Source organism: Populus trichocarpa, chromosome 5, assembly GCF_000002775.5.
Source record: "Populus trichocarpa isolate Nisqually-1 chromosome 5, P.trichocarpa_v4.1, whole genome shotgun sequence".
Taxonomy (NCBI): Eukaryota; Viridiplantae; Streptophyta; class Magnoliopsida; order Malpighiales; family Salicaceae; genus Populus; species Populus trichocarpa.
Genome location: NC_037289.2, coordinates 20500607 through 20521357, shown reverse-complemented (window position 1 = coordinate 20521357; position 20751 = coordinate 20500607). Strand labels below are relative to the sequence as shown.

At 34.9% G+C, this 20751-nt stretch overlaps 4 protein-coding genes across 9 annotated transcripts; 3 read left to right on the top strand and 1 right to left on the bottom strand.

Annotated features, from left to right (window-relative positions):
- Positions 1-198: 198 nt before the first annotated feature.
- Positions 199-3956, top strand: LOC7492499 (MA3 DOMAIN-CONTAINING TRANSLATION REGULATORY FACTOR 2). 5 transcript variants are annotated; one of them, XM_052452808.1, is made up of 6 exons: positions 199-362; positions 491-612; positions 689-946; positions 1287-1381; positions 1515-3375; positions 3554-3956. In XM_052452808.1, exons 3-5 carry the CDS (start codon positions 716-718, stop codon positions 3367-3369), a joined length of 2181 nt encoding a protein of 726 aa, XP_052308768.1. In that variant the 5' UTR covers positions 199-362; positions 491-612; positions 689-715; the 3' UTR covers positions 3370-3375; positions 3554-3956. The 5 variants fall into 5 exon arrangements, with proteins under 5 accessions (XP_052308768.1, XP_052308767.1, XP_052308771.1 ...); XM_052452807.1 differs by having other exon boundaries at positions 215-362; positions 482-612; XM_052452811.1 differs by having other exon boundaries at positions 216-362; positions 482-612; positions 1534-3375.
- A 3742-nt stretch (positions 3957-7698) lies between these two features.
- On the top strand, positions 7699-13854 carry LOC7492498 (2-dehydro-3-deoxyphosphooctonate aldolase). Of its 2 annotated transcripts, XM_024601614.1 has the most exons (14): positions 7702-7952; positions 8058-8155; positions 8314-8410; positions 9003-9068; positions 9762-9821; positions 9953-10027; positions 10155-10239; positions 10877-10935; positions 11635-11679; positions 12005-12103; positions 12448-12495; positions 12644-12691; positions 13191-13295; positions 13580-13854. In XM_024601614.1, the coding sequence occupies exons 1-13, from the start codon at positions 7917-7919 to the stop codon at positions 13245-13247; spliced, it is 873 nt and encodes a 290-aa protein (XP_024457382.1). In that variant the 5' UTR covers positions 7702-7916; the 3' UTR covers positions 13248-13295; positions 13580-13854. The 2 variants fall into 2 exon arrangements, with proteins under 2 accessions (XP_052308608.1, XP_024457382.1); XM_052452648.1 differs by lacking the exons at positions 12448-12495; positions 12644-12691; positions 13191-13295; positions 13580-13854 and adding an exon at positions 12179-12409 and having other exon boundaries at positions 7699-7952.
- A 1289-nt stretch (positions 13855-15143) lies between these two features.
- LOC7464785 (protein COFACTOR ASSEMBLY OF COMPLEX C SUBUNIT B CCB3, chloroplastic) lies at positions 15144-17185 on the top strand. Its single transcript, XM_002307492.4, has 2 exons — positions 15144-15310; positions 16344-17185. Exons 1-2 carry the CDS (start codon positions 15224-15226, stop codon positions 16881-16883), a joined length of 627 nt encoding a protein of 208 aa, XP_002307528.1. The 5' UTR covers positions 15144-15223; the 3' UTR covers positions 16884-17185.
- Positions 17186-17471: 286 nt separating this feature from the next.
- Positions 17472-20278, bottom strand: LOC7492497 (anamorsin homolog). The gene is made up of 8 exons (XM_006383586.3): positions 20111-20278; positions 19632-19782; positions 19031-19197; positions 18846-18950; positions 18436-18595; positions 18221-18354; positions 17798-17872; positions 17472-17706 (listed from the first exon to the last, which is right to left on the bottom strand). The coding sequence occupies exons 1-8, from the start codon at positions 20111-20113 to the stop codon at positions 17668-17670; spliced, it is 834 nt and encodes a 277-aa protein (XP_006383648.1). The 5' UTR covers positions 20114-20278; the 3' UTR covers positions 17472-17667.
- Between the last annotated feature and the right edge of the window lie 473 nt (positions 20279-20751).

Genomic DNA, 20751 nt, shown 5'->3' with positions numbered 1-20751 from the left:
CCTTTTCAAGTTTTCTGTTGGGCTAATGTGGGCCCAAGTATTATAAATTTTCTGAAATTCCCTAATCTTCGTGGGTCGGGAAACTTTTCTCCTAGACTTTTAGATAGAGGCCCAGCTTGATATTTACCGGGGACTGAAACATCGTCAACGGCAGTTACTAAACCATCGAGTTTCCCGGGTTTTTTCCATTTCAAAGGGCAATTAAACGGGGAGGAGAATAGATCCGTGTTGAATGGATCATAACGGAAACGGAATTCTATTTTTAACAAACAAACTACTGCTTGCTGCCTTTTATCACTCGTCATGATCAAAGCCTAAATTTTTTTTTATGCATTTTAATTCCAAGGCTGTTTTGCCATCAGGTATGTGACTCTTTGATAGCTTTCGGTAATAAAAAATACTTGTTAATTGTTATTGATTTTTATGGTTTTGTTAATAGCATTTGATGCCGGAATTCTTAATTTTCTTCACTGGAGGTTAGTTTTTGCAGGACTGGATTGAATGATTGGATCTTAAGATTTATTAAGCGTTCATCACAAGGGAAGAAGTGTAATTTATTGTGGAGAAACGTAGGATCACCGAATTGTGATTTCGACAGCCGGATCAGTTGCGGTTAGTTTAAGTAGAGTGATGGTTTATGAATTTGTCTCTTGGAATCATTGATAATCATCAGATTGTGGAGTTGTAGGGAATTTTGGTGGGATGGAATATAGTGATGGTTTCGTATCAAAAGAGCATCGGGAGCTTGCACGATCTGCTTCAGAGAGTGCAGATCCATTGTCTGTATCTCTATTGCAGATCTCAATTCATACAAAGTCTGCAAATTCTCCAAATTCTCCAAGGTCACCAAACCGAACTGGCTCGAGCAGGGGAAGTCCTAGCAAGGGAGGTCCTGGCAAGTGTGAAAGGCATTCACATTCTCCAAAAGACGGGCGTCCTAAAAAAGGTACGGCGATGCGCTTTCAAATACTTGTTAGTAAAAGATGGTCGATGATTTCATGAAGTTACAGTTTGATTTAATACATGTGAAGTTTGCAGATATGGTGCTAGGAAATTAATGAATAGAAGGTTGTATTTTGCCTTGAGTTTATGGAATTTCCCATGTGGCTGTTTGAGACATTTTTCTTGGTTTATAGGCTTTATCCTGACATGCATTCTCTTCCTGTCTTCTAGTTATGGAAATTCTCATCTGTTTGTTTTATTTTATTTGGATTTAGTGCATTATTTGTTAACATAACGGGTAGCTTTAAACTGATTCCTTCGATAAGTATATTTTCTTGTGGCAGGTGGTTCAGGCGGTAAAGGAACATGGGGAGGGCTTCTTGACGTCGATGATAGCCATTCTCTTGATCCAAAGGACCCAAACTTTGATAGCAGTGAGGTGTTTAATTAATAAATCTCACGTTTCTGTGTTCCATCCTTGGATTTTACTTCTAGAATTAGCTTTGCAGCATCCAAAAAGATGCAAAGCATTGGAAGGGTATTCTTTTTGCTGCAAGTAACAAAAATTGTAGACCATGTCCACTGTTGCAGGAATGCGATCATACAACTGTGAGAAAATCGACAACGGATTTTCTGGAGTTCAAAAAGAATGTTACAGTTATAGTAGAGGAATATTTTGCAACTGATGATATTGTCTCAACTGCCAACGAATTGAGAGAACTTGAAATGTCTGGCTACCACTATTATTTTGTGAAGAAACTTGTCTCTATGGCCATGGACAGGGACGATAAAGAGAAGGAAATGGCTGCTGTTCTTTTGTCTGCTCTGTATGCTGACATCATCGACCCCCAACAAGTTTACAGAGGCTTTTGTAAACTGGTGGAATCTGCAGATGACTTAATTGTAGATATACCTGAAACCGTTGATGTTCTTGCACTGTTCATAGCAAGAGCTGTGGTTGATGACATGCTCCCACCTGCTTTTTTGAAAAAACAGATGGCGTCTCTACCTGAAGATTCTAAGGGGGTTGCTGTGCTAAAAAGAGCTGAAAAGGGCTATCTATCAGCCCCTCATCATGCAGAAATTATTGAGCGGCGATGGGGAGGTGGCATGAAAAAAACAGTCGAGGATGTGAAGGCTAAGATTGACAATTTACTGCAAGAGTATGCTGTGAGTGGCGACAGGAAAGAGGCTTGCAGATGCATCAAGGATTTGAAAGTTCCATTCTTTCACCATGAAATAGTTAAAAGGTCGCTTATAATGGCAATGGAGAGGAAGCAAGCTGAAGGCCGGCTACTAGATTTGTTGAAGGAAGCCTCTGAAGAAGGTTTGATTAATTCAAGCCAAACATCGAAAGGATTTGGCAGGATGATTGATTCTGTAGATGACTTATCACTAGACATCCCAAATGCACGCAGGATATTACAGTCCTTGATATCTAAAGCTGCATCAGAGGGCTGGCTGTGTGCTTCATCTTTGAAGTCGCTTGGACCAACACCAGTGAAAGGATCTTTGCAAGATGATTCAGCCAAGATTTTCAAGTTGAAAGCTCAATCTATTATTCAAGAATATTTCTTATCTGGTGATATTTCAGAGGTCGGTAGTTGTCTCGGATCAGAGAACAATGCTTATTCGGCGGAACTAAATGCCATTTTCATTAAAAGGCTGATAACTCTTGCAATGGATCGAAAAAATAGGGAGAAGGAAATGGCTTCCGTTTTGCTTTCATCTTTGTGTTTCCCATCAGATGATGTCGTGAACGGGTTTATTATGTTGATAGAATCAGCAGATGACACTGCTCTTGACAATCCAGTGGTTGTTGAGGATCTTGCAATGTTTCTGGCAAGAGCAGTGGTGGATGAAGTGTTGGCGCCACGACAGTTGGAGGAAATTGGAACCCAGTTTTCGGGGCCAGAGTCAATTGGGAGGAAAGTCCTTCAAATGGCAAAGTCATCGTTAAAGGCACGACTTTCTGGGGAGCGGATCTTAAGGTGCTGGGGTGGTGGGAGAACTGGCAGTCCTGGATGGGACATTGAAGATGTCAAGGACAAAGTTGGAAGGCTGCTGGAGGAGTTTGAATCTGGAGGAGATATTGGGGAGGCTTGTCGCTGCATAAAGGAATTAAGCATGCCATTTTTCCACCATGAGGTTGTCAAGAAAGCATTAGTGGCGATAATTGAGAAAAAGAATGAAAGGTTGTGGGGCTTACTTGATCAATGCTTTAGTTCAGGCCTCATAACCACATGTCAGATGATGAAGGGTTTCGGGAGGGTGGCAGAATCTCTGGATGACCTGGCTCTGGATGTGCCTGATGCTGAGAAACAATTCAAACATTATGTCGAGAGAGCTACGCTTGCAGGGTGGTTAGATTCTTCCTTCTGTTTAAGCAAATCAGGACCTACCAAAGAGAATGGCGCCTATCTATGATAAAAGGTAGGCAATCTAATCTAAACAGCTTCTTGACACATGCCCTACAGCTCAAGTACCAGCCAGATTTTTCCATAGACATTAATATGAAATTATATGTCACATGATACTTCTCTTATAGGAAACCATTGCATTATATCCTGCACTGCACATGTTTTGATGTTCATGAAATTCTGCTGTGCAGGTTGTGTTCTTGATCTTGTTATTTTTCTTCTCGACTCTCCGATCAAGCTAATGAAGAGAACCTGACAGTCTGACAGGTTTCATTCGGTTGCTGTCGCCTGTTCTTGAATTCACTTTCCATTGACCTGTTCAGGAAACTGCTGGCATGCCTCTCACATAAAAAATGCAGCTCTAGGAGGATTTCATGAGCTGAAGCAGAAGATAATTTGATCCTTATTGAATGTTGGCAATTTCACACCTGAGAATAGGGAAATATTACTCGTCTGTGATTCCTTTTTTCTTTCTTTTTTTGTAGCACTAATAATCTGTTCATTGGCTGTTGTATTAATTACACATGGCTAGTAACAATTTGTTTTGAATAACTTGAAACAAGATTATAATATTTAGTTTGCTTCCTTAATCAATTGTCCCTTCTATAATTTGCAAGTCTGATTCAAATGACAAAAATATTTTCCTTTTTCTTGTTATGGCTATCTGATAGTGCATTAAACAAAATTCCTGTCATTGGAGTCAAGGCCGAACAAGTTCACCAAATCGTTTGGTACGCACCTCAACCCAAAATTGTTTGTTATATTTTTTTAGTTCAACCTAGTACCACCTAAATTCCATGGCAAGCATCTCAATTTAGAATTATTTTTTCCAATTTTCTCTGTTTGTTTAATAGAAAGTTTTTTTTTTTGAAAGTGAATTCCGGGAAAGTGAATTATTTTTTGATATTTGGTAGTGTAATGAAAAATAAGTTGGAAAACATTTTCCAGTGTTTGGTTATGTTACGGAAAATAAGTTGGAAAATAACTTATTAATGTTTTATTTTTCTCAAGTTTATTAAAATAATGAGGAATAAATCTTACAAATTAAAAAGTTGAATGAGAATGAAATTGAAAAAAAATATAATTTCATATGTTATCTCAAATAAAATAAATAATAATCAAAATAACAGAGATCAAATCTAAAAATAAAATGAAAGATGAAGGAATTAAAATAATAATAATTAACATTTCATAAATTATTTTAAAAAAATAAGTAACAATCAAAAGAATGAGGACCAAATTTGATACATAAAAAAATTCAATAAAAAAATGATAAGGAAAAAGCAAATAACAATTATAAAAATGAAGATCAAAGTTAATATAAAAATTAAATTTTAAGAGATGAAATTGAAAAATAAATATTCAAAACAATATATATATATATATATATATATATATATATATATATATAGCAATCAAAAGTTTGAGGACCAAATTTGATATAATCAGCAAATAATATGACATTTCTAAATTTTCCATAACTTCCGGAAAGTGTTTTCCGTCCAAATTTTCCAGGAAAACACTTTCCTGAAAATCAAACTAAATTTTCCTTTGACTGGAAAGTGTTTTTCGTTGACCAACTTTTTTAATATCAAACAAACACAAGAAAATTTAAAATATAATTTTTTGAGAAGTGAATTTCAAAAAACAAACATAGCCAAAATTGCTCGTCCCTGCTTTACTCCTCTCTCCACATGTTTTTTTTTCCAGCCCCTCGGATACTCCTCTCCCCCTACACATACTGGTTTAAGTATCGAAGAATTTTCTATTATGATAAAAAAACTTGTTTTTGTTGGTAAGCATGGAGTCACCTCGTCAACTAATGGGACCAATTATCAATCATCATCACTCCAATAGGCTAAGATCACAGTCGTGAGACGAGATCTTGTAGGCATATTAATAAAAGTAATGAGAGGTGCGTTAATCAATTCCTCTTACTTTCACTGATTAAGTTTTTTAAACACAAATATTTAAAAGAATAAGGGGGCAAATAATGGTGCATTAAAAAAATTCCTAGTTGATTAAGCAAGGCCCAAACCAAGACCGAATAGCCTTACTAAGCTATTCGGTCCATGCCCAAGCCCAAAATTACCCGTCATATTTTTAAACTTGACTCAATACCACATAATTTCTATGGGAAAGCACCTCAAGGTATAATTGCGACCTCTAATAAAATCAGTATAGTTATGCACTCTCCTCGACTGGCTAATAAATTGTTAATGCGACACCACTGTTTCTCGTTAATGGCAACCACTTGCCCACATGTCTATTTAAAAAGCATTTATTTTCCTCTTCAATCACTCATGATCACTAATATTTTCACTAATGGTATAATGAGGTATAATAACTAATAACTTAAATTTTCAGGTATTCTTTATTATTACTTCATTTTATACGAGGTAAGCTAACATGGTCAAAATATATAAATACATTAGGTTACCAAGTAAACATGGAAAATTGAATATTTAACTTTCATGGGTACATTCAATACAGAACATTATTAGCCATATAACCATTTCTCCCCCTCTCTACTCCTTTGCATATATTTTTTTCAACCCCTCACATGAATCTCATACTTTACATACTCCTCACCTTTTATATTTATTGATTTGAGTATCAAATGATCCTCTGTTTTGATAGAAAAAAACTTATATTTACAGGTAAACACAGAGTCATCAAACCAACCCATAAGACAAGTTCTAATCACATTCACTCCACCAGCCCAAAATCACATTCATGGAAAGCCCAATCTAGTATGAAGTTCACATAGCTTTGTCACTATCTATATAGTTAGCATTGCAATATGGTCTGATTTTCTAGCAAATGACAGCTCCCTCTGTGCTCTTTATATGGCATGCAAATGAAAAAAAAAAAAAACTTAAATGAACTTAAAACTTGTCAATAACAAGACTCATACAGTTATTGTTTGTGGTGTATATAATGGGTAGAAGCCACTTATTATCCATAATCCTTGATTTTTTTAAGTTGAAAGTAGTTGGTATCTAGGATGACAGAAAAGATGATCAATAGCATGTGGGCACTGCATAAATAACATAAACAGTTATTACATGTTTTTAAAAGAGGGTGTTCAATTAATAGGTAGGTTCTACAGTACATTTCATGTAAAATACAATATAAACTTGATAAATTAATAATCTTGGTTAAATAGTATTTTTGCTTTTGGTTGGTCTGACTTGGAATCCGTGTGATAAATTAATAATTCACTAAATTTATAAGATAATATATTAAAAAAAATATAGGTCTCACTTGATATATAAATTAATAATTTCTTTATACATCAAAACTATATGCACACACGACTCAATTAGGAGACTTTTGTAAAATATCACTTTAATACGGCTTGTTTTTTCTTGAAATTAATATCTCTTTAGATCTAATTTCTAACTTTTCTTGGTGCATTAAGAAGCTCTAGTATAGTTTTCTCATGTTGTTTGAGAAAATTATACGTTATAATTGTTGCTTTGAGTATATCTTTGTGTGATATAAACTCTAGTACAGAACTATTATCTTTAACTTTATTTTTTTTATTATTTTCTATGTTGTTCTCAATAATTTTCTTACCGCTCAATAACTCTAAAATTACCTCGTTTTTTCTTAAGCAGTTCAAAAAACACTCAACATTCATTATATCATTATATTTCATTAAAAGAAAAACACACATGAAATAACAACAATTCATAATTTGATAGTAGGTAATATTTCTATAATCACATTCATAATTCGATATTAGGTAATATTAAGTTCAATGTTCTGGAGAAAAAAATAAAGAATATATTGATTTATTAATCATTAATTTATCGATTAAATCATAAATTTTCATGGTACCTAAAATATTAATTTATAAAGGTTTAATTGTATGCAAAAACTAATTAGGATTGGACAGGATTTGAAGCAAAGGTATCACCATGCTCTCCTCTCCTACCGAGTATGCCTTTATAAGCTTTTTAGAGTTTAGATGAATTTGATAACCAATCAATCCAAAACCTAACATGCAATGAGTTTTATATCAAATTAGGTTAGGAGTACATCTGGCCAAACTTAATTGATTCGCGACCTAGTAGACTGAGATAATACCCTGTTTGATTTTTAAAAAATTATAAAATGATTTATTTTAAAAAAATCTTGAGATGAAGCTCTTGACCTTCGCCATGGGCTGGTTCATGGGACGAGTTGAGTCTTTAATTACAGTGTAGACTTAGTTTTCATTTGGGCCGGACCACTCTGGACATTTTGTTCAGACTTACTGGCTATATTGGGCCCGAAACGCACATCTTATTTGCGTTTGAACCCCAACGCGCGTCTGGAGTCTGGACCCCAACACCCACTGACTCGCTAAAGCGACACACAGTGAGTGAATCAGTGAATGTTTCACCCTGTCCCTGTGCTGTAATTCTGAGAGTGGATTTCTGTCAGCTCTAGCGTAGATCTACGTAAGGCGAGATCTCTCTTGTTTTGCTTTGTTAAAATCCGAAAACGCAACTGCACAACATAAAGTTTTGCAGCTGAAGAGCTTTCTTGGTCCAAGTAGAGAAGATGGATTCCTCAACTGCTTTGTTTGACCAGCTCAAGGTATTGTTTTAGGTCTTGAATCGGTTATCATTTTGTTTGGTCTCTGCATTGGTATGAATCGTCTTTTGTGTATAATTTGGCGATTGGATTGGATTTGAAATACAGGTAGCAGAACCATTTTTCTTGTTAGCGGGACCCAATGTGATTGAATCTGAAGAACACATTCTTAGAATGGCCAACCATCTCAAGACTATCTCCACCAAGTACGTTTCTTATGCTTCTGTCAATGCGTTTAATTTTGAAAAAAAATGATGTTTTTGTGGCAAGGAGATTGGAAAAATGGACTGCTTTTATTATAATTGGAAGGAAGCAGGCTGAAGAGAATGTGTTTGTGATTATTTTATTTTATTTTATCTTGTAGAGTTGGGTTGCCACTGGTTTTTAAATCAAGCTTTGATAAAGCTAACAGGACATCCTCAAAATCATTTAGAGGTCCAGGAATGAGCGAAGGCTTGAAGGTATCAGTTCACGCTTTACGACAATGAATAATGCGAAATATTGGAATAAGACACAGGCGTAAAGTTCATACTTTTTATGCTAGTAATTCATAACTGTTAAAACAAGACAAACAGCAATTATGAAATACAAGTAATTAAGCTCACACATTCACAGGTTGGGACTAAGTTAAATGTTCATAAAGTGCAGACATTGAGTTAGAATTCAGAATATGATAATGTTGGCGTACTTTCCTTATATTGATCACAGTGATTTGCATAATGATCTTGGTATTACAGTCTTTGCCAATATTATTGGCCTTGACCACTCAAATTGGATGTTGGACGAATATATGTTGGCATCAAGCAATGTACGTCTATATACATTTTTTTGTGGTTATTCAGTGATTACTTCCTGATACATTGGTACTCAATTTATAACCAATATTGATAATGCATGCACACAAATCTCTTAGCAGGTTTGTAGTCGCTTCTACTAGATTTACTTGTTGGTGTCACGTTATGAGTAGATTGTCAAGATGCTTAATAATTTTAGGAAATTTCACATACATGAACTGATAACTGATTAATATCCTCTCTCTTGTATTTGGTGTAGATCCTTGAGAAGGTTAAAATAGCATATGACATCCCCATTGTTACTGATGTGCATGAAACAATTCAGGTAGGCAACCATCCTATTCTTTTATGGTTGACTTCTTCCCATTAATTGTGATCATATTGTTTATTTTCTTTTAGTGTTGACTTCTTCCCATTAATTTTTGGAAGGTTATATTATATGATCTAATATGCTGAACAAATGTCTATTACATGGCTCTTCTAGACTTTCAGTTCCATTAGGTGGAGCATTACTTCGTAATGGTGTTGAGAATGAGAAATGAAAGATGATGCACTCAGCATGGTCAAACCTGAACTAAGTTTTAGTTCTATGCCAGTCGCAACTTCTTATAAAGAAAAGTTGATGTATTATTGTGTCATGAGATGATAATGATTATGTATCATTGTATTGGTCTTTTATTACTTCCAAGTCTTTTTCATTAGTGACCAAAATGGTAGAATTCTGGGGGAAAAAAAAGAAAAAAAAGAAGAGAGAGGATGAAATTACTGTTTTGACAAACCTTATGGAGTGTTTGTCGATTGTTTTCTTTCCCTTGGAATATTTGTTAAAGAATTTGCATAAGCCTGATTTCTTGAATTAAGTAAACTCTTACATCCTATTTTATGTCTTTTCTATTTATAGTCCTTCGTTTCTGTTCAAATATTTACCTTTTTCTTTAGTGCCAACTTGCTACAAGTATGAAGTAGTAAGATTGCCCCAAAGTGTCACAAACAATTGTAACCTTTTCTATTTGGCCAGTGTGAACCAGTTGGCAAAGTTGCAGATATCATTCAGATTCCAGCCTTTTTATGTCGTCAGGTTAAGTTGCTACCTTATATCTTTTAGCTTGATGTTTCCACGATGAGTTCATTTTGAGTTTGAAAGATGCACCGTTTCCCTTTCATTGTTTTTTTCAATGGAGTTATCTCATTTTTTAGATTTTATAACAGACAGATCTTCTAGTTGCAGCTGCCAAGACTGGGAAAATTATCAATATTAAGAAAGGCCAATTCTGTGCTCCTTCTGTGAGTTCTCTTTTCCATGAAAAAAGTATTCATATTGACGTGCTTGGATTTCAAGCTTTTGAAATATAGGCATGCCTCTGTCTAGTGTTGTTTCTCTAATTAATGATCATAGAATTAAAACATGCAGGTCATGTCAAATTCTGCTGAGAAGGTAAGATTGGCTGGAAATCCAAATGTCATGGTTTGTGAGAGGGGAACTATGTTTGGCTATAGTAAGTGTGCCCGGTTTTTGTCTCAAATGATGCATGCCATATGTTTTTAAAAGGTGTTGTTTGTTTCTTATTTTCTTTCAACAGTGTAAAGGGGGGTTAAGTCGGGAATTCTTGAAGTTCTGCAGCTTTCTATATGAAATGAATATAAGAAGCCGTGTTTTTTGTTTCTAATTATCTTTCAACGTGTAAAAGGGGATCAATTAGGGGATTCTTGAAGTTTGGAAAATTTCTATCTGCAATTAGTTTAAGAAGCTGTTTAAATTGGCATACCAGTGATGCAGGACAGCCTGGATAATTAAAATTTATGCGCTGTCTTGCAAAGATAGAATGGTAGGAAATCAATAAGGTTTGGGGAATTAAGGTTTCAGAATAGAATTTGAAATTATGAGGATTTATTATTAGGAATAACATGTAGAAAGAGAGAAAGAGATGGAGAAAGCGGAACGAAACACTTATTAAGAGAAATTTGATTTTGTGTTTTTGAATTATTTGCATGTAAGTTAAATGAACTAAATTTTTGTGAACTACACAATTTAAGAGTTTGGTTTAAACATATTTGGAATTTGAAGTCTTTGATGAGTAACAGCATATTTGTTATCCAGTTTGATTTGATCCTACGTTTGGGCTTGGCTTGTAGGTGATTTGATTGTTGATCCGCGTAATTTGGAATGGATCAGGGAAGCTAATTGTCCTGTTGTACGTCAAATACTCTTCTTTATTGTTTCATACCATTTGATGCTCATCAAGCCCCTTTATATTGAATAATAATTCAATTAAGATAGAAAGTATGTAACATATACAAAGTGTATCAAGTCCGAAGGTGAATGGTATTTTACATTTATAAGACCACCTAATAGCAGATATTCTCCTGATTCTCCCCCTCCACATAAATCTCCAAAACTTGGACCATTTCATTTTTCACTCCTTGAATTTCTTGTCTAAGAGATAAGGAGAAGTGTCATATTTGATTGGGATTCTAATTTTCTTTGCAAGAGGACAGAATCCTTTGGCTTTCTTAGAACTTGATCCTGATCTTGAAGTGGATGAGATGTAGGCAAGAGCATATATGGATAATTGTCCCATTCATTAGCTTGAATTTAATCTTCCATTAAAAGGAGAAAAGTTTTAAATGTTTCATCAAACTTCAATTCCAATTTTTTATTTTATGGCATTGGCTTGCACAACTTTTGTTCTTTTAGTTTAGAAATCTCGAACTTTTATCTTTTATCAAACATGTCACGTTTAGAGTGATTATAGAAATTATCTATAGCCGCTTACAGTATTAATCCACTTCAGATAGTTCTTTTGGGTTCTTCTACTGATGTGCTTCTTATATTTCAATTTACATGCTATAATGTGGAAGACTTAATCACTGATTCAAGTGTTTCAAAACAGGTAGCTGACATCACACATTCACTACAACAGCCTGCTGGGAGAAAGGTGTGGATTGTCTTCCATTTTCCGTTGTACAACTAGATGATGGAACATAGATTCAGTCTTGGTAAATGTTAGCAGACCAGTATTAGTGTGTTTTACATGATTTCCCTGATAAACTTTAAGAATGTGGGAAACCAATCTGTTAATAATTTTGGCCTTTGGTGTCTTAAATCATGTCTTTGATGCTATGGTTTTGTGTTGTCCTTCCTTCTGGTCGCTATATTTCCCTGGTCTTCATTTTTATGTAAAGTGTAATGTGTTGCTATGTACATCTCCTTTTTGTATTTTTGCCCTCATATGAAATCGGTAAAGTATGCTCTATCTACAGTTGGATGGTGGAGGTGTTGCTAGTGGAGGTCTTCGTGAATTGATACCATGCATTGCAAGGACAGCAGTGGCCGTTGGGGTGGATGGAATTTTCATGGAGGTATGATGATCTGTTGAAAATGATCAATTTATTATTGGAACGTCTCAGGATTATATATAAACCATATAATTTTAGGACTAAAATGAAGACTTTGTCAAACTTTGTCGTGGTTCCATCCCTGTTTGTGGAGACTCCGAAGTTCATCATCAGGAGGAATTGAAGTGAATTGGTCTGGTTTCTACCATTCCATTAATGTCTAGTTTTTCTATATGAATTTCTTATTTCATGAATCTTTTGCTTTGCTTCTGAGTTTGCGATGTTACAATTTCTAGTAGTTGTGGCAGTGTTTGTATCTTTGATCATATTTATATATAGGCTTCTCAAAGCTTCTTTGTGGTGCTTAGGTTCATGATGATCCTCTGAATGCCCCGGTGGATGGTCCAACTCAGTGGGTGAGTCTTACATAGGCCTTATTTGTGAAATGTCCTATGTGTTTTTCATTAGATTATACATATAGATATTTGTTTAAACAAATGCCAGTTTTTTTTTTTTTAATTTTGGCTGTATAATTATCTATCTTTTGCTTTTTGATGAAATTAGCCTCTACGCCATTTAGAGGAGCTGCTAGAAGAGCTTGTGGCAATAGCTGTAAGTATTATCTCCATCTTTTATCAGCACATACACTTCTTCTAAAGCTTATACACCGTCAGAAACTCTTCTTTGTAGCAACGCTGCACGCATTGTGTTCTTTCATCTCCAATTCATGAGATTAGAGAGAGTACACCCAAATGTCAGATTGGGGCTCGTGATTGGGAGTCTCAATTTCATAGAACCCTACTAATTTCTGTAATTTTACCTTCTCACCACTTCTTAGTATCTCTATCATTATGTACCAATCTCTCTTAGCTCACTGTTTGAACCCTTTGGCGTTCATTTTGCACTTTTTCAATTTTTTAGTTTGAATAATCTCACTCGCTGCCTCCTCCTTGCCAGTCTCCTTCTACAATCTCAAGCCAACGTTTCTAGAAAAGCCCCCGGTTCCAGTAATAAATTTGATTGGTAGTGGTTGTTGTATATGATGTAGCATGGATAACGTCATTTCCATTCCATTATTGACCTGGATGTTTATTTTTCTTGTGTACCACAGAAGGTAAGCAAGGGGAAGAAACCGATGAACATTGATCTCACACCATTTCACGAATAGGAAATTGATTGCCTCTCTCAAAGATTACCAAGGAGAAATTATTTGATTGTAAGATTGCTTTTCACTGTTGAATTCTTAAGACACTTGAATTTGCATCCAGTCTATTCATGCATTCTTAGACATTGTTTCTCAATTTTTAAGATTCTTTGTATTCATTCATATTGCAAATCTCCTCTCGTCATAGCAGATAGAAAACTTTCCATGTTATTTGATGGCTGTAAACTGTGAATAAAGTATGGTTCTTTCTAGAGAGTTATTAGCGGTGATGCAAGAAATTTCATGCAGCATACATGGATTCTTATAATTTATGATTGGTTATCGCTTATTTGAAGTGGGGTTACCTGTTGCGGCATGGAATGAAGCTTTTGGTGACCCTAATGTAAATCCAGCCCATGATGATGAACTTACGTGTATTTTACCATTTTACTTTAACAAAAAAATTTATTTAAGATAAATATTTGGAAACTTCTTGCAAAATAGAAGGCATTTGACACTCAAACCCCTTCCATTCACCAACATGTAAGATGAGTCCTTTTTCATTTTGGATTCAACACATTGTCTCGTATATAAACAGTCGGCCCTCGTCGTAGGAAGCCTAGTTGATTTTGATCTGTTAAATTTGTTATTTATTTTTTTATTATTATTTGTTTTATTTAACATAATTTATAAAATTAAAATATATTTTTAATTTTATCCTTGTCTTTTTAACAAACTTGAAGAAAAAAAACTTTAATCAATTATTTTATTGCTTTTTTTCATGATGTAACTGAATACTAAAATTGTTTTTCAACTTATTTTCACCAAACATTAAAAAATAATCTAGTTTAGTTCTTTATTGTTATTTTTCTTATATACATTGATAGATGTTTTCTCTATGATCATGAAGATCCAAGCTAGCTATCCATTTATGTAACTAGACTGATTTCAATGAGAGAGATGCACAGTTCTTCTTCTTGATGTGCAAGTAACTGGTCCAATTACTTTTTTTCCTTGACCCTTTTACTAGCAAGGGAAGTTTTGAATCAAATTGGAGCATGAAGAACATATGATGAGATTAATTTATTAGGGTTTGCTCCTGATTTCCTTTTAATTCCATGACATTATTGAGGTTTTTATATGATTAATGAGACTCCAATTGCATTTTTGTTGGTATGTTTTTGTTAATAGGTAATGTCCTGGGTTGATATTAAAAGAATTATTAAATTTCTTTAACACATCTCACTAATATATGAAGGGTACATTTTTAAAATCATAAAAAGAATTAATCTAAATTAACATGTAAACTAACTCGAGACACACTAAAAAACCAACAGTGTTTCGCATGTAGGATGGAAAAGCTTTTTAAAAATATTTTTTAATTCAAAATATATTAAAATTATATATTTTTTATTTTTTATATCAGCATATTTAAACTATTAAAAAATCAATTTAATAAATTTTTAAATAAAAAAATTAAAAAGCTTTTTGAAAAACAAAAATGAATATATTACAAAACCAAACATACTAAATTTGTTATGGGTAGTCATGCTGTACTCAATATTAAAATCTATTTGGAAGTGTTACAGATATTGTTTTTTAAAATATTTTTTATTTGAAAATGTATTGAAATATTTTATTTTTTTAAAATTTATTTTTTATATTAGTATATTAAAAAAAATTCAATAAAACCCAAAAAAATAATTTAAAACTAAAAAAATTAAAAACTTTCAAAAACATAATGTAAAACAGGGCATAACTCTGATGATCCGAGGAAGAGCCCGGTACCGTGCTCTTCTTAGTTCTTGGAGAAACCCTGATTTGGGCTTCTTGGTGATGGACCCAACCGAACCAGATTTCCAACTGGGAGTCCAACGATTGCAATTTGTTTCCTTTTTGCTGGTCATTCAAATTAACCCATGAAAAGAAAAATCCAAAAAATCCACCGGCACCCTGATACATTGCTGCCCATTCATTTCCTTCTCGCTCTCTCACAGAAAATGGCAGCATTATCTTCCCTCCACCACAACCAGAATCATATAAGATGGGCGCCTTTGATACACAAGAAAGCCAAATTTAATGTTTCTGTGAGCGCCCAAACTCTGTTTACTATTTTGCTTTTACAGTCTCCTTTATGCATATGATGATGGCATGGAATATTAGTTCAGATTATATCATGGTGGAGGATACTTGATCCTTTTACAGTCTTTATTTTCTTCCCCATACAACTACTTGAACATTTTACTAAATCAATTTGTATTTAAAATGAATTTTATCCAATCAAAAGGTTAGATAAAGACTGAAAAAGAAACTATAGCAATTGGTTTTCTTCGAAATATGTTAAAGTTGATCCTTTTCTTCTTCGAGGGAATTTGGTTTTCGATTTTCTAAGCAGCAGTGTGTGCAAGCCAAGGCTTCCTCTCATTTGATTACTGATGGGGCTTGCTCATTTCTACTTGTTACGTAATTTGGTTTAGCAATTAGGCACATAACTTGGGGCTGTAGCAAGTAACTGGGGCTGGCTCACGAATCTCTTTTGCTTTTGCTTTATCCTTGCTCCAAGGTCTATTTGTGAATGTGATTTGTGCTCTCGGAACCAAACCAGCCCTAGAAAAAGATTATCTCTTACAACTTGATGAATTCTCTGACCTCTGTGTGCATGTCTACTTTCTTCAAGAACATTTTCTATACCAGAAAGTCCTTGGGTTGTATTCCATTTGATTTTTCTAGTGTTTGCTACTCGAACCTCAAAATCATGTCTCAGTGCCCTTCTGAAACAGCTTGGGATATCTCTGAATGTTTTTTAAAGTTTTGTGACGAGTCACTGTTTTTTATTGCATTTGACATTTGATCAAATCCCCTGGCTTCCTGCACACTAATTAGTTTTTTTATATTCTATAATCTTCATCTGCATGTTTGCGGGGGCCTTGATGTGCACCAGTATAATATATTCTTAAATTCTGACCCAATTTTGTTTTACGTTCTCAGATCTTTTTCCATGAATGGAAAACATTTGTATTAATAGTATGATAAATGGGTAAAATATCAAGGTTAAGAAGAAGATTTTCGAACTGCTTATAGGCTCCATACTCCATGTATCTAACTGTTTAAGTTGTGCAGGAGAGGTTGAACTGCCCTACCAGAGGACATTCCAGCCAAGGCCATCAAGTCCTGTCGTCAAGGACGTGCTGCTTTACCAGAGTCGCAGCTTCTCTTAATGTAGACCTCGCAATGTCACATGGAGACATATCAGGGGAGCCGTTTAGCATTCCTGAGGTTGTTGGGAATATCAACGTAGGCATACCAAAAACATCAGATGCTACCTCAAATTTAATTCAGAGATTGATGCTGGCAGATTTAGACCCTGCCGCAGCGAAGTCAGCGGTAGGTATCTTGGGGCCATTCCTCTCAGCATTTTCCTTTCTATTTATTTTGAGGATAGTAATGTCATGGTACCCAAAGCTTCCTGTCGGGAAGTTTCCATATGTATTAGTTTATGCTCCCACAGAACCACTTCTCATTCCGACCAGAAAGTTGATTCCACCACTTGGAGGAGTGGATGTGACTCCTGTGGTATGGTTTGGGTTATTGAGTTTCCTCAACGAAATATTGGTCGGTCCTCAAGGGCTTCTGGTTCTTCTTTCTCAGCAGATTAGCTGATGCTTCCTGGATGCACCGGGAAGCCAAATCTGTATTCAGTTTTGTATTGCGAGACTTCATGCACGTAAACCGGCGAAGGCTGAGTTTGTTTATTCATTTAACCAACTGATGCTGGTGCTTCTTGAACTTGTGAAGTGCTGCGATGTGGTCATCAACACGGTGGCTCGCCCAGTGCTGTACAAGTTCAACTCCTATCTTCCCTTGCTGCCTCGCAAGGGACGAGACTTTTTGCGCATTTATCTGTACCAATTACATAGACAGTAGTAATGCTATTCAAATTTAATTCAATTTGAATTTGGAAACTGCTTGAATTGCATACATTTATTGACAATAACAGCAAATTATTTTTCAAAATATTTTTTGTTTAAAAAAACATCAAACTAATATTTTTTTTTATTTTAAAAAACTTACTTTTTATATTAGTAAATAATATGAAAACTAAAAACAATTGAAATAAATATATATATATATATATATATATATATATATATATATAAAAATTCAACTTAAAAACAAACAGGCATTATTTAACAATGAATTTAGTTCTAAAACAAGGACCAACACAAGGAGAAAACAAGCACCAAGGCAGATAAGAAGAGCAAAATTCGTTTGTTATTCTCGTCATCAAACATTGTTTGGTCATTTTATGGACCATTTCTAGGACACTAAAGTTGACTACATTTGAATGGGTAAAACTATATATGAATGAATCATAGCCAACTGGAAACAAAAGCTTTCATAAGCTGCGAATGTCCAAAAGCAGCATCTAAATCCAACTTTGACTTCAAATGTCTGCCACGAGAAAGTTTTCAGACAGTGAAACCTGCAAGAAAATAGATTATTAGTTCTATACAATACAGTAATACAGATGTCGTGGGAAAGGGAAAGAGAGATCCTGTGTTCCTGTTAATTACCTTTTCACCAAGTTTGAATGGGGGAAGACCTTTGTAAGGGCATGTACCGCAACGAAAAGCATCCCCTAGTCCACACTGCGTGACATAAGAAAAAAAAAATCAGGCTGGAGGAAGAAATAATTAGCTGATTCAACAAACCACAAAGCGGATGACTTTGAAGCATGCTGATTTTAATGTCTGCGTGTGCTAGTCTATTCATGAACTAAGATGCCTTGAGACTGCTTCAAGTAAATTAGCATAATAGTAACCTAAACACATGCAGCTTCTTTCCAAAAAAGTTATTGATATGAAACCAGGGCACATTTGTCATCAAATCAGAGAATCATCTAGGGATCCAGGGACGATCATGTTGAGAGAAACAATTTAGCGTGTACAAATACAATTACATCTACATTAATGCACATAAAGACATATAAAACATACACTGCCACATGCTGATTGTGGATTGCTCAGCTGATCCATAGTCGGTCCCAACTTCACTTTCTCCTCTTCCTCAGCTCTACCACAAGTGCAGTTCTTGCAAGCCTTCCTTGTGCTTCCAACCTCACAATCACCAACTTCACATGCAAATTTGGTTACTAGTGGCCCAAAAAAACATAAAAATGCATAAAACCAAAGCTTAGTGTCTTCTATCTTACCAGGTGGTAGCTGAGGTTTCTTCAAATCTTCTTCCGTCAAAAGGCTATCCTCATCAATCAAATCTGAATAATCATCATTTTGAACCTTGACGGGTGATTTTATAGATTTCTTTAGTGCAAAGGATGAACCAATATTCCAAGAAGGTTTTTTGGCCTTGACCTAAGAATAAAGAAGGATTATAAATTCAACCAAGTATATTGCAACATGAATAATGGAAAGCAAATAGTATTAGGACGCAATGAAAGGGGTGATACAGTTAAAACTTAAAACTTGCAAAGAGAATATGTATCCTTGCCCTTTTACATCAAGGATCAACTTATTATGGTTCTATCATTCCTCATTTGAGTAAACGAGCAGAGAATAACAAGATCACAATAATGCCAACAGTCATAAGTGAAAACTAACTCACCCCAAAAGAACAAACGACATTGGAGAGGCCAACAGGTTTTGGTTGTAGAGCTTCCGCTTCCAAGAAACCACCCAAAAGCAACTTGCGCTGAAGACCAGAAATTGCCTACAGAAACACCGTGGTGAGAAGCTTGATGACAAACTAAACTCTATCCAGACCACACAAAAAAAGGCATTTATATTCACCTTGTCAGTTTCCCCTATAACAGATTGCTGAGAACTGTAAATCAGAATGGTTCCACCAGGCTTCAACACTCTAAACATTTCCTTTACCAACAGGTCACCAGGAAATTCAATTGATCTGAAGATGGGAATGACAATATCCACGGAGGAAGGCTCCAATGGCAGCTTACCTGTCATAATTCATCAACAGATGTTAAACCAGGACGCAACCTAGCATGTATAAACCTTATTCAATAAACAAGGAACAAGTTGTGCAAGCATGGAATTTAACAGCATTGCTTGTATATGCTACTGAGAACTGATCCATTGATTGTGAACTCTGTAACTCATCATTGTTTCCAAAATATGTACCCATGCTAAAGTGCAATGTCCTATCCACCTATTGAGCAACCTCTTTTTCTCTGCAAACTTTAAAATACATCCAATCAAAATTGTCTCACTTAAATAATCACCTCAGTCCTCCTAAGAACTTATGAAGAACATGGTCAATACAACATCACAGCTCATTTTGAAAGATGCACATTGCAAAGCATGACTTGCAAACACAATTGGGAATGAAATCAAACTAACAAAGAAACAACAACAAAGAGATTAACGAAAGTACTTAGAGATGATGCTTGAGTGATAATTTGAGGATCACACTGATCAACTCCATCATTGGCAACCTCCCTTGCCGCATTTGTTACAGTACCAATTGAAATAAGAGTATCATCTGTTAAAGCCAGTACAGAATTCTGCAGCATTCTCTTAGTATCCTACAAAACACCAATTACAAATATTTTAGCAAGACAGACCAGCATAAGATCATAATACAAAACAACAGTATCAAGAAAAATCTCCTCATGGGTGGATCCCGTGTTGAATTACCGAAATATTAATCCTAATTTTCTTCAATATAAACACAAATATAATAAATTATGAAAATCAAACAATGGATTTTATGTATGTATTCGACATCAAATTAAAAATGAAAAGAAAAAAAAAACACGAGATGGATCTACAATACCGACTAACAAATTAGCAATTCAAAAATTAAAAAAAGAAAAGGGAGAGAGAGAGAGCGCTAGAATCATGATGATTTACCATTCGCTGATTCTTCAAAAACCTCTTCGAGAAACTTCAAAAACCCTAAAGACAATTTCTTTTTTCGCCGACTTTCTCTCGCGTTCTTTTAATTTTATTTTCCTTTTTGGAGTTTGGAATTTATTGCGTGCGCGAGCTTATGTTGCGCCTCTGCTATTTCTATATTGAAGAGGTAAGAGGTGGAGTCACAATCGGGTGTGACGCAGCCGCATGAATGAAAAGAAGAATGTGATGACGTGGACGTGATTTTAAAGTGGAACGCGGGGTGCTCGAGTCTCCCCGTGAGTCGGCAATGTGGGGGTGTGCTGTACGTCTGTGATCGTGTGGATGGAGTGTGTCGGTAACACGTGTCGAATGGATGATGATGCTGACTAATTGTCTCAGGTAACATTGGATATGCCGCAGCAACTTCTACGTTTTCATCGTTGATAAAACAAGCGTTTGGAAACGGGGTTCAACCTGTATTTTAAAAAGAATTTAATTTTTTTTTATTAAAATTTAATATGGTTTGTATGTTTTGGATGTTAATATCAAAAATAATTTTTAAAAAATTAAAAAAATATTATTAATATATATTTTGATATAAAAAGTTATTTAAAAAACACCCACAATCCCACTAAAAAATATAAAAAGACGTTTAC